General features: G+C 43.2%; 1 protein-coding gene across 3 annotated transcripts in view; it reads right to left on the reverse strand.

The window, feature by feature from the left end:
* The window catches only part of GOLGB1 (golgin B1), a 51,880-nt gene that overhangs the window by 27,316 nt on the left and 11,433 nt on the right, over window positions 1-13,131 (reverse strand). For 2 of the 3 annotated variants that reach the window (XM_075024463.1, XM_075024462.1), the window contains 6 exons: window positions 12,757-12,909; window positions 10,115-10,237; window positions 9,561-9,674; window positions 7,431-7,842; window positions 6,664-6,755; window positions 6,269-6,365 (listed from right to left, as the gene is read on the reverse strand). In XM_075024463.1, the coding sequence (XP_074880564.1) occupies window positions 6,269-6,365; window positions 6,664-6,755; window positions 7,431-7,842; window positions 9,561-9,674; window positions 10,115-10,237; window positions 12,757-12,909 (991 nt within the window). The remainder of the gene's footprint in view (window positions 1-6,268; window positions 6,366-6,663; window positions 6,756-7,430; window positions 7,843-9,560; window positions 9,675-10,114; window positions 10,238-12,756; window positions 12,910-13,131) is intronic. The other variant, XM_075024464.1, reaches the window with a different exon arrangement.

The raw sequence follows: 13,131 nt of genomic DNA on the forward strand, positions 1-13,131 counted from the left end.
ATCACTGATAAAGATATTAAAGACAACTGGCCCCAATACTGAGCCCTGGGGAACACCACTTGTGACCGGCCACCAATTGGATTTAACCCCATTCACCACAACTCTTTGGGCCCAGCCAGCCACCCAGTTTTTTACCCAGTGAAGAGTACACCTGTCCAAGCCGTGAGCAGCCAGTTTCTCCAGGAGAATGCTGTGGGAGACGGTGTCAAAGGCTTAACTAAAGTCTAGGCAGACAACATCCACAGTCTTTCCCTCATCCACTAAGCGGGTCACCTTGTCATAGAAGGAGATCAGGTTAGTCAAGCAGGACCTGCCTTTCATAAACCCATGCTGACTGGGTCTGATCACTTGGTTGTCCTGTGTGTGCGCCGCATGATGGCACTCAAGATGATCTGCTCCGTAACCTTCCCCAGCACTGAGGTCAGGCTGACAGGCCCGTAGTTCCCCAGATTCTCCTTCTGGCCCTTCTTGTAGATGGGCGTCACATTTTGCTAACCTCCAGTCAACTGGGATCTCCCCAGTTAGCCAGGACTCCTGGTAAACAATTGAAAGTGGCTTGATGAGAACTTCTGCCAGCTCCCTCAGTACCCTTGGGTGGATCCCATTCCGCCCCACAGACGTGTTTGTCCAAGTGGTGCAGCAGGTGGCAGAGTCCACAGTGAAGTTTGGAGAACACAGCACAATGGGGGAAAACAGCTGATACCCTCGCTGGCAGGGCTGCCATTTCAGCAACCTAGACAGGCTAGAAGAATGGGGCAACAGGAACCTCATGAAATTCAGCAAGGAAAAACATAAAGTTCCACCCCAGGAATGCCGGCTAGGGACCAGCTCTGCAAGAAAGGTTGAAGATGATCTGCTAGACATTAGGCTAAACATCAGCCAGCAAGTATGCCTGGCAGCAAACAAGGTCAACAGCATCCTGGACTGTATGAATAGCAGTCTAGCCAGCAGATCAATCAAAGATATTATCCTCTTCTACTGGGCACTCATTAGACTGCATTTCAAGTACTGCATTCAGTTTTGGACCCCCACTATAGGAAAGACATTGATCATCTGAAGCAAGTTCAGTGGAAGATCACCAAGATGGTCACAGGGCTGGAGCACTTGCCCTGTGTGAAGAGGCTGAGGGAACAAGGCTTTCTTACCCTGGAGAATAGAAGGCTTTGGGGAGACCTAAAAACAGCCTTCCAACTATGAAGAGGTTATTGAGAAGACAGAGCCAGGCTTTTTACAATGGTGCAAGGCAGGAGGACGAAAGACAACACTAATATACTGAAACAAAATGGGTTCCAAATGGATGTAATGAAAACCTTTTTTTGCCATGAGGACAGTCACGTGTCATAACAGGCTGCCCAGGGAGGTTGTACAGTCACCGTCATTGGAGGTTTTCAAGACCTGACTGGATAAAGGCTTGAGCAACCCAGTCTGATCTCACAGTTGATCCTGCTTCTAGGAGGAAGCTGCACTAAAATCTGCCTTTAATCCCTTCCAACATAAATTATCCTGTGACTCATCTCAGTTCTAGCTAATTCTATTAGAGATGATGCCTCAGCCTTTTAGTATAAGAGCCAGTAAAACAACTTATACGTCTGTCTTCCCCAGAAATATAAACCTAACTAGAAGCATTAAAAAACAGCCCCCACTTTTGTGAACGCGTAACTATCAATGATAGATATGAAACATATTTTAATATATGTGCAAAATAAAATTCAGGATCAAGTTAAACAGCTCTGTTAGGGATAAGAATTTTTGTACTTTCCAATTCTGAGTATGCAGAGAGAACACAGCATTAACATATGGTATAAGGTTTTCCTTTGTGCCCCTTTAAACTCTTTTTTATATACAATCAACTATATAAAACAGTATTTGCTAAGTTAAAAGTATTACGTATTTTGAGGAGGTTCAGATTAATTGTTGTTGTGAATTCTAACATCTGGAAAGCAGTCTGTCCGTCTTCTGTGATAACAGCTTTCCTTTATTAATTCATACCATACTGTAGTCTTTGAACAATGTTTTCTTCCACTAAGTGAACTAGGGAAAGCCTTATATCTAATGTTAAATTATCTGTACATTGACTCTGAAAAGCAATCTCTAGCTCTCAATCCAGATGTTTGCTTTCTTTGAAATTGGCTGAACTTCATAGGCTTTTCCTGATGATGACACAATCATAGAATCATTTAGGTTGGAAAAGACCCTTCAGATCATCAAGTCCAACTGTTAACCTAATTCTTGTCTATCTCCTTAGTGTAGACGGCAAAGTAAAAAAAGATAAACCCAAAGGTCTCTTATGTAGCAGGAGGAGAGACATTCAATCACTCAAAGAGTTGCTTCAAGAGAAGTTTAAGGAATCCACGTGACTAGTAAAGGGAGCGGCAGATATAATGGTATAATGTATTGCTAAGCCCATGAAAATTAAAAGACCGTACAAAGATTTCAAAAGTGCTTATATTTTAGAAAATGATAGTTAATTAGTTTGGAAGCATTTGTTGAGGTCTGCTTAACAAATCAAAATACAAGGTAACTATTTGTAAATCCTTATTTCATTCTACTCAAGTTAAGATTGCAGTACTGTGGGCAGTTTTAGGCATCACACTTTAAATAAGACCAACAAATTAGAAAGTCATCAGAAGATCAAGAGGAGTATAAAAGTATTTAGAACTGTCCTGGTTTCAGCTGGGATAGACTTAATTTTCTTTCTAGTAGCTGGTATAGTGTCATGTTTTGGATTTAGTATGAGAAGAACATGAATAACACACCGATGTTTTCAGTTGTTGCTGAGTAGTGTTTATATTAAGTCAAGGATTTTTCAGCTTCTCATGCCCAGCCAGCAAGAAGACTGGAGGGGCACAAGAAGTTGGGAGGGGACACAGCCAGGGCAGCTGACCCAAACTGGCCAAAGGGATATTCCATACCACCTGACATCATGCCCAGTATATAAACTGGGGAGAGTTGGCCTGGGGGGAGATCACTGTTCGGGAACTAAGTGGGCATCAGTTGGTGAGTGGTGAGCAATTGCATTGTGCATCACTTGTTTTGTATATTCCAATCCTTTTATTATTATTATTATTGTCATTTTATTATTGCTATTATTATCATTATTATTTTCTTCCTTTCTATCCTATTAAACTGTTGTTATCTCAACCCACGAGCTTTACCTCTTTTTTCTGATTCTCTCCCCCATCCCACTGGGTGGGGGGGAAGCGAGTGAGTGGCTGCGTGGTGCTTAGTTCCCAGCTGGGGTTAAACCATTACAAGAACCTACAGAGGAGGTTTGAAAGATGATGATTTTTTTAAATTTTTTTTTTTTAAGAAATTACATCTTCCAGTGTTTAAAATGTTAAAAAATGTCAGTAACCAAGTGTTCAACACATGTACTGGAAACAGAATTGCAACAAAAAAAAGCTTGTTTTGAAGTAAACATTCAGGTAAACATGCATTGGGAAAGACCTTTTAAGTAACATGACAGTGAAGCTCTAAAAGTCACTGCATTTTTCAGGTGGAATTCCTTTCAGTGGAAGAAGGACCTGCTTTTTAAGAAAGGTGATGAAAGCCTCCCAGGTACATTTTGGATATACTCAATCTTAACTCAGGGCATGATATCAGATTAAAAGCTGGACTTCTGTAAGGCCTTTGTTATGGTACCCCCAACATTCTTACCACTAAATTGCAGTGATACGGGTTTGACGGATGGATTGTTAGATGGATAGGGAACTGGCTGGATGGCTGTGTGCACAGTTACAGTCAATGGCTCACTGTCCAAGTGGAAACCAGTAATGAGTGGTGTCCCTCAAGGGTCCATACTGGGACCAATACTATTTACTATCTCCATTCGCAACATAGACAGTGGGATTGAGTGCAGCCTCAATAGGCTTGCAGATGACACCACACAGAGTGGTGCAGTTGATTTGCTAGAGGGATGCCATCCAGAGGGACCTTGACAGGCTTGAGAGGTGGGCCCATGCAGACCTCATGAAGTTAAACAAGGCCAAGTGCAAGGTCCTGCACATGGGTTGGGGCAATCCCAAGCACAAATACAGGCCGGGCAATGAGTGGATTGAGACCAGCCCTGTGGGGAAAGACTTGGGGGTATTGGTGGATGAAAAACTGAATATGAGCCAGCAATGTGTGCTCACAGCCCAGAAAGCCAACCGTATCCTGGGCTGCATCACAAGAAGAGTGGCCAGCAGGCCGAGGGAGGTGATTCTTCCCCTCTACTCTGCTCTTGTGAGACCCCACCTGGAGTACTCCGTTCAGCTCTGGGGCCCCCAACATAAGAAGGCCATGGACCTGTTGGAGCGAGTCCAGAGGAGGGCCATGAAGATAATCAGAGGGCTGGAACACCTCCCTGACGAAGACAGGCTGAGAGAGTTGGGGTTGTTCAGCCTGGAGAAGAGAAGGCTCTGGGGAGACCTTATGCAGCCTCCGAGTACCTAAAGGGGGTCTACAAGAAAGGTGCAGAGGGACTTTTTACAAGGGCATGTAGTGACAGGACAAGGGGTAAGGGCTTTAAACAAGTGCAAGGTCCTGCACCTGGGTTGGGGCAATCCCCAGTAGCAATACAGACTAGGGGGTGAATGGATCGAAAGCCAACCTGCAGAGAAGGACTTGGGGATACTGATAAACACAAAATTGGACAGGAGCTGGCAATGTGCGCTTGCAGCCCAGAAAGCCAATCATATCCTGGGCTGCATCAAAAGAAGTGTGGGCAGCAGGTCGAGGGAGATGATTCTTGCCCTCTACTTTGCTCTTGTCAGACCCCACCTGGAGTACTGTGTCCAGTTCTGGGGTCCCCCAGTACAAGACAGACATGGATCTGTTACAGTGAGTCCAGAGGAGGGCCACAAAAATGTTCAGAGGGCTAGAACACCTCTCCAATGAAGAAAGGCTGAGAGAGTAGGGTTGGTCAGCCTGGAGAAGAGAAGGCTTCAGGGAGGCCTTATTGCAGCCTTTCAAGAGGGCTTCTTCTCTTTGGGTTGCCCAGAGAAGTTGTAGATGCTCCATCCCTGGAAATGTTCAAGGTCAGGTGGGATGGGGCTCTGAGCAACCTGATCTAGTGAAGAATGTCCCTGCCCAGGGCAGCGGTGTTGGACTAGATGATCTTTGAAAGTCCCTTCCAACCCAAACCATTCTATGAGTCTAAATGATGTCTTGAAGTCCATTAAACACCTGCATTTCTGAGTTCATGGAAAAAAAAAAAAAAAAAAGAGAAGGGAGATGTTCTAGGACTGCAGGAATCTGGATTATTGGTTATTATTCCCCCATCAGTATTCTTATGAAGAGGGTATAACTCTGAATGATGGGAAGCAAAAGGAATCTTATTTCTGCAAAAAATCAAGACAGCCTATTGCCATAGCACACCATACCCTAAAATAAAAAAATGTGGGAACCGTCTTTTTATACTATAATTCTGATAGAGTGGTGATATTACCGCTACCAGTCTACATGCCTAGACACTCAAAACCAAATTAATTGTCTTTTTTTTTTTAATGTGGCATATGTATGGGCCCTTTACTGTTTCAGCAAAAGCTATCAAAAATAATGCCTCCAGAAGCACCACCTGCAGATTGTCAGCATTTTGTATCAGGGAGGAGGTACTACTTCAGTTATATCTTATTTTCTACAATCTAAGAATGTGCAAGTGCACAGTGTCCTGGAATACAAAATTTATTCTACCATCCTTAAGCATAACCAACATTAATGGAACAAAAAATCCAATAAACCAAAACTATTCTTTAAACTTAGTATGCTCTATCACAATGAAACTAACCTTGGCACCCTTTTCTAGAAAAGCCTGCAATCCCATATTACCATCCTCGCCTTCACCCTAGCTTTTTCATGTCTTCCCCACATTCTTTGCACCTATCACTATGGATCATACATGCAGGAACATGAAGCAAGTGAACCATACAGGTAACAAGTTCTGCCCATTCTGTCTCATGGCCTAAACACCAACCATTGTTTCATATCACAAGACAACACCATGCAGGCAGGCCTATGATGCACAGCCCAGTCTTTCTAAAATAAATTCAGACAGTTTACTTATTTGTTTCTGTCAGTCTGTTCACTGCCTGAGATTCAAATAGTTCCTTTTCCCTTTAGAATTAAACTCCACTTTAACCACTGGAAAGAATTATATAGTATTTTTTAAGATCTTGGCAACAAAAGCATAATGAAGCAGTAACCATGGATATGTTTATTATCTAAAAATAGGCAAGAATAATTCTTAAATATTTGAACAATATTAAAATAGGTAAGATAATCATACTACCTTCAGTCTTCTGTCTTTCCAAGTTTTCTGTGGGTAGGAGTGAAGTCCCATTCCTATCTTCCTGATCTATTATTTTTTCCTGTGAAGTTGTTCCATCCTGTTTAAACACAGGATGGAGGAGAGAAAGATGAATTTCAGTACAGTTTATACACACACATTAGTCTTTGATCTTTCAGTTAACCTTTTAACAAATCAATTGGCAACTTTTAAATTACTCAAATTGACTCCTCTTTCCAGGCTTCCATAGTCATAACATGTCTGTCCATCAGCTGAGAGAACCCATAAAAGCCTTTCTTAAGCAATACATCATAAAAAAGGACTTCCAAACATTTCATTCTGTTTCAGTTCCTTAACATACAGGAAAACTTCAGGAGACCTGTAAGAAAAGATCGTACCTGTTTCTTCAATTCAGAGACCTGCACTACTGACTGGGATTTCAGCTTATTCTGATAGCAGACAAATTCTTCACATTTCTGTACAAGTTCATCTAATGGAGGGGAAAAAAGGAAGTTAAGGTGCGTTCTTGCCTTTTTTTCTGAAATATATCCAGTTTACACATATGCACAATAGTATATGAGATCCATTATCTCTTAGTCACTGCTTCAGTTTTGAGCTGTAAAGGAGCTGGAAGAAAATCAATTTGAAATAATAGCTTGAGGCAAGATCAATGTTATTAGTTCAAATACAAGCCTAGAGAGAAAATGGTACACTTTGCTTTCCTTGGCTGTTTTACTTATAATTTCAGTAGAAATTCAGACACTGAAGAATGTGGCACATCTAAAAAGAACTTACAAAAGTTGATGGAAAAAATCCAATGTGTTATCAAAATTAGTTTAAAAAATACATCTGGCTCAAGAAATCCATAAGCCTCAAAAAATTATAGGCTGGGACAGTGCACAAAGAAAGCACCACATATGCTGCCCTAGTCTTATGCTCCTCCTCTTGTAACTGGCTTTGGTCACTGCCAAAGACAGAAAGGTGGGATCGCACTAGAGACCTTTAGTTTGATACAGTACAACCACTCCTATGTTCCTAGGAAATTATGAATTGTTATACCAAGACTTTCTCATGAGCTATCATAAAAACAAAGCCAAATAGAAGGCAACCCAATAATCCTTAGGCTCTTAAGAACATGCTTCACCAAACTGCTGTGCTTGCTCACCCTGTAGTTTCTGTATTGTAGCACTGTTTTCAGCAGACAACACCAACAGCCGGTCAACATCCTGTTTCAGCTGATCATTTTCAGCTACAAGGGCAGCATGGCTAGATTGCAGCTCTTGCTCAGACACCTTAAGACAATGGATCTGCAGGTTTTTCTCTTCCACCTCCAGCCTTTGTTTCTGCTCCAGGTCTTTATACTTCACCTCTAATTCATCTTGTGCTCTTCTCGCCTCTTCCAGCTGTTCCGAGAGATACTGCACCTCCTCCTGAAAGCGATGGGACAACAGCTTCTTCTCAGCTAGTTCCAGCTCCACCTTCCCTCTGAGATCCTGAGACTCTTGTCTCTCTGCATCTAGCACATCCCTCAGGGAGCTTAGATCCACTTCCATCTTCTGGCACTGATCTAGGAGTATCTGTAAAAGGATATGGAAATGAACTCAACTCTCAACTAGTTCAATACCTTGCCAAAGCAAAGTACCCGAATTATATTTTAAAATTGTCATTAAATCCTTTTCAAACATCTAAGTAGCAGAAAGGAGGAAATAAACATGGCAGAAATCTCAATTTGTTAGAAAGAAACTGCCCTACTATTTGCAAATTGCAAGAAAGCAATGCTGGGTGAAACAAGAACTCTCAATTTTGGTAAAGAAAAGATAAGTCTTAATTTAGAGCAGGGGGATGTAGAGGAACAAAACAACAGAACAGTGGCCATGAGTTCTCTTTTGGAGGAAAGAAAGCTTCCCAAAAAGGAGAGGAAGGGCTACAACAAAATAGGGGGAACTCAACAATTACAGAGTACAGTTAAAAAACAGAACCAAAGCATGTATGTGATAGGGAGTCAAAAATGCTGAAACAGGAAACTGGAGGTAACAGCGTGCTTCACACAGTACCCACTGTTTCAAGAAAGATACCAGAAAGCTGGTCGACACTGACCAGAGATTTAAGACAACCAAGGAACAGAAACAGACCCTACACTTGCCAGAATTCCTTTTGTCAAACTTCTCCTGGAGGTGTGGACAGTCAGCATAGCTAGTTTCATCAGGTGGCTGATGAGGAGCTCTCTTTACTTTATAGGTAGGAAGAGAGCTTCAGCCACATGGCCTCAAGCTTATATGTGTACCAAGGTCTCCCTCTGACCACATAATGTGCAAGAGGGGAGTCAAAGACACAAGGGAGGAGTTGGGGACCCCAACAACCAAGCCATGAAAATATCCATGCCAACACTCCATGAAACACACTGGTGAGCAATGTAATCAGTAGTGAGTACAAGTCAGCTCACTGAGGTTCTTCACCTCTTCCTGGTAGTAAGAGGTCCCACCACTATGCCTGGCTGGGACACACAGGAAAAGAAAATAGAGTGATGCATAAGTGCGTAAAAGTTATCAAAGTGAGGTTCGGCACTAGATTGGCTGGAGATTGTGCAGCCTACTAACATGAGACTGATCTAGTATAAGCCTCTTCTAAAGAGATGGAGAATTATTTTCAGAAGTTCAGATATTGGAAAAAAAAAATACACTCACCCTTTATCTGCAAACAAGCCTTTTAAGAGATTGCATACTAAACCCTGTCTCAAGGGGCAGATGTATATATAGTCATATATGCACAGATTTGATCTCATTCTCTTTACGCTGCAAAATGATTAAGTGAGAGCCAATACCACTCCAGAAGCTGTGTCATCATATTAGCAAGTTTTTAGCAAGACGTACCAAAGAATATCTGTCTATGCTCTGATCTGGTCTGGATACTGCAGTCCAGAAACAGTGTAGCTACAGCAGTGCTGTGTTAGGCACTTCTGTCTTAGGCGATGCATCGTGTATTTGATGGCTTCGAATGTATCAGTCAGCGGCATGGAGTATGGATAGATTTTGTCCCTGTCCACCTTCCCAGAATCTGGGTTACTAGAGATGGTTGCTGCAGCATCCCTATCCCCGTTGTTTGGCTGGGCCTACTACAAGCTATGCATACAGACCTGCAGCTCTAAAACCTGACCCGAGGGAGCCCCCCAGCTGATTTCATTCTGGAAACCTGGTGCCAGAAATAAGCTAATCTGGTGATTTCTGAGCTACTGACAAAAGCCCCATCCACCACTTGCACATGAGAGTAAAGCAATAAGCAAAGCATGAAAAGGTACCTGGTTTTGTTGTTCAGCAGTACGTAATTCCTGCTGCAGCAATTCTACCACCTCAGTTCGTCCTAGCAGAGCTGCTTCCTGCTCCTCTAGCTTTCTCTGAAGTGTACGCAGGTTCTGCAAGAGAGAGAGTGCTATACCAGTATCTGGGAGGCTAACATAAGAAGGCTAGATTTCCTGGTTTCATCCATACACCTAGTTTTCATAACACAGTTACTTTAATAGCCTGAATAACTTCATTTTTGTTGACACTTATTCTGGAGCCCTGGTGCAGTAGGAAGAGCTCACCATTGTTCTACAAACAGGGAACTGGAGCACAATAATTTAATACTTCTTTTTAACTATGCTTTCTTTTCAACTGACAGCAAATCAGCAGATTGAAGCCAACACTCTGAAAGTCCAAACTAGCATCCCAAAAACCACCAATCAATCAAATCATATCTCTTCTCACCCCTTCTGAGTTACTGTGATGAGGACTGCTCTCTCAGGGTGTCTTGAGACTAGTAAAATTTGTTTCCCTTTCTCCTCCCATAACAAGATTATTATATCAAATATACCTGCTGCATCACTACTTCCAAATCTGACTGGGCCGCTATCTTGCGTAATTCAGCTTGGTGCTGGTGAACCTGCTCTTTCAGGAGAGCTTCCTTCTCCTGAATCACTTCCTGCAAGGAGCTCAGCTGAAAACATAAGCCACAAAATAAAAAAACCCAAGGTTATGAGCTTGACAGACATGCAGGCTTGCTTTCAACACGCACCAGCGTATTATGTGTGTGATGAGGTCTTCAGCTTGATAATCCTATATGTCACTTTGGTCAAATGGTAACTTTATCCTACTAATACATATATATTAACTGATAATATTTCAGATCCCAGAAAGCAAAAACCATAGAATTTCATCAGCATGATAAAAGATATGATCACTATAATTACAAGTTCATAAAACTTCTGGGTTTTTATTTGTATAGGACGCAGCCCAAGTCATAGATCAAAAGCTAAACCTGCAATTCAGAGTATTAACAAAAATTTTTCCATAAATAAATACAATGTAACATAACAGCTGTTACATTATGTGATAAAAAGTCCCTCTGCACATCCACAGTAGAGCATAGAGAGGCAACAGCAAGTCTGGGAGCTGAAATAACACTCTGCCATAGCTACTCCAAAGCCTGTCACAGAACAGCAATGGCAGGCAGGGAAGAACCCAAATTCTGACTCAGAGGGACACCCTGTCCAGGTCCTTCCAGGGGCTGTTCCACCCCTCCTCAGAGAGCCATCAGTCCCATTGTCCAAGTGTGAAACCCATGAAGATGAATTAACAGCAGAGCACCTTTTGCACCAAGGGTGGTTACTGCCTAGGGGTATAGGATATATCATGGGACGCAGGTGAAGAGAATTTTGGGATTGCGAAAGACTTCTGGAATGTTTAGAGGAGGAATCAAAGGCAGGGAAATGGATGGACCTAGGTGATTTGGGGAGGAACAAAACCGAAAAAATAGAGGATAAGGGAATTAAAAAAGGCCACCTATGTAAACAGTGACTGCTCAATATGCTTGTCTGGCCATGCCCAGCATCTGATCAGCAGTCTGTCCTGTCCTTTTACTGAACACCATTTTTCACTCTTTCACTGTGGGAGAGAGTCTCTATTCAGTGTGCATTTGTGGGTGTATGGGGGGGGGTCTAAGTGCTAGTAACTGGAATCAGACTGTGGGTCAAAAGGCCTGTGTGTCCATGGTGCCAGCAACTGGAGAGATTAGAGCAAGTGAACTTCAGCGCCAGCAACTGCAGTGCAACCACAGGTCAGAGGACCTGTGTGTACACGGTGCCAGAAACTCAAACAAGTACAAGTGTTCAAGTGAATGTATGATTGCTAGCAAGTATCAAGCTGGACTAGCTAGCAAGTGGGTGAAGCAGACTGGGAGCCAGGACAGAGGCGGGATGGTGCCCAAGGGTGAAACCACAGGCAGACTTGCCTACTAGATGGACAAGAGGAGTTCTCGCCAGCTGCCAGAGACCACAGGGTCTTGGGAGGTCTCTAAGGACAAGACCTGCTTTTGTGTATGTGTGAATCTCTAAGGAAGCTGGCTACCAGAGAGATCAGGGGAGTCCTGGTCAGCTGCGTGCATGTGCATGCCTGTGTGTCTCAGAGTGAGAGCACAGGGAGGCTGGCTACCAGAAGGGACCAGGAGAGTCCTGGTCAGGGTGCATGTGTGTGTCCGTGTCTCTCTAAGGATAAGACCACAGGGGGTTGGCTACTGAAGGGGGCAGGGGAGCCCTGGTTAGATGTGGCAGTGCGTGTGCGCACGCATGCGTGCACTCATGCGCGCGTCTTTCTAAAAGCAAGCAGCACAGGAGGGTTGGCCATTGGAGGGACCAGGGGAGTCCCAGCCAGCTCTGTGCACATGTGTGTGAACAATGTGTCTGTACCAGCAGCTGGAGTGGAGCTGTGGGCCCCAGGGCTTTGCATGTCTAAATGCCAGCAACTGGGGAGACTTGGATCCAGGGGCCAGTTATGGGCAAACTGTGTCTAAGCACAGCTGCTGACAAGACCCAGAATGTACATTTGTATATATTTTCACTATTCTCTAATCCGAGCTGCCATAGAGGGGAACAGTATGAGGCTGTTGGCGCTGTTTGCGTTCACGGGAGTGCTAGGTGCTTCTGTGTTATCTATGTGGCTGGCCATCTATACAGGTATGCAGGAGTTGTACATGCATGCATGCTGGGAACACATTCTCAGCCACGCTACTGGCTGAACTGGAGGGCATGGAGCTTTGGCAACCTTGCCTCTGTCAGGCTGCAGGATCTAGCCATATTCCCTAGCAGCAGCATGTCATCAGGAACAACTGTCTCTCAAATTATCCAGAGACAAGATGCGTGGGAATGGTTCAAAGCTGCATCAGGGGAGGTTCAGACTTGACACTGGGAAATATATCTTTAACAATAAGTTAGTCACACACTGGAACAGGCTTCCTAGAGAGGTGGTCAATGCCCCAAGCCTGTCAGTGTTTAAGAGGCATTTGGACAATGCACTTAATAATATGCTTTGAGCTTTGGTCAGCCCTGAAGTGGTCAGGCAGTTGGACTAGAGGATCAGTAGGTCCCTTCCAGCTGAACTATTCTATCATGCTAGTGTAAGTGGTGGGGTGAGAAACACAGACACATACACAAACTGATGAATAGAAACATTTTTCTGTACCTGTGTTGCATACTTGATTTCAGCATCTTCCAGATTCACTTTGGCTAGAGCCAGCTGTTCCTTCAGATCCTGAACAGTCTCCTCTTGCTCCCTGAGCTGCTCTTTCAGTGCTTCGGCTTCATCTCTATGCCCTTCACTTGTATTTTGGTTATTCTGACATTGCAAGAGGAAAAAAGTGAGAAGAAAAGAAACAGAAGAAAGAAAACTGATCAGTATTACTGGTCAATTAAAAAAAAAAATTAGAATGCTACTGCACTCTTGACTCCTAACCAGATGCTTATTTCTACTACATTTCTTAATTTCTTAACTTTACATTTTCTTTGTTTCTTTAAATGAAGTTGTCCTATGTTAAGTAACTATTTTCCCTATTTCTTT

Source organism: Buteo buteo, chromosome 4, assembly GCF_964188355.1.
Source record: "Buteo buteo chromosome 4, bButBut1.hap1.1, whole genome shotgun sequence".
Lineage (NCBI taxonomy): Eukaryota > Metazoa > Chordata > Aves > Accipitriformes > Accipitridae > Buteo > Buteo buteo.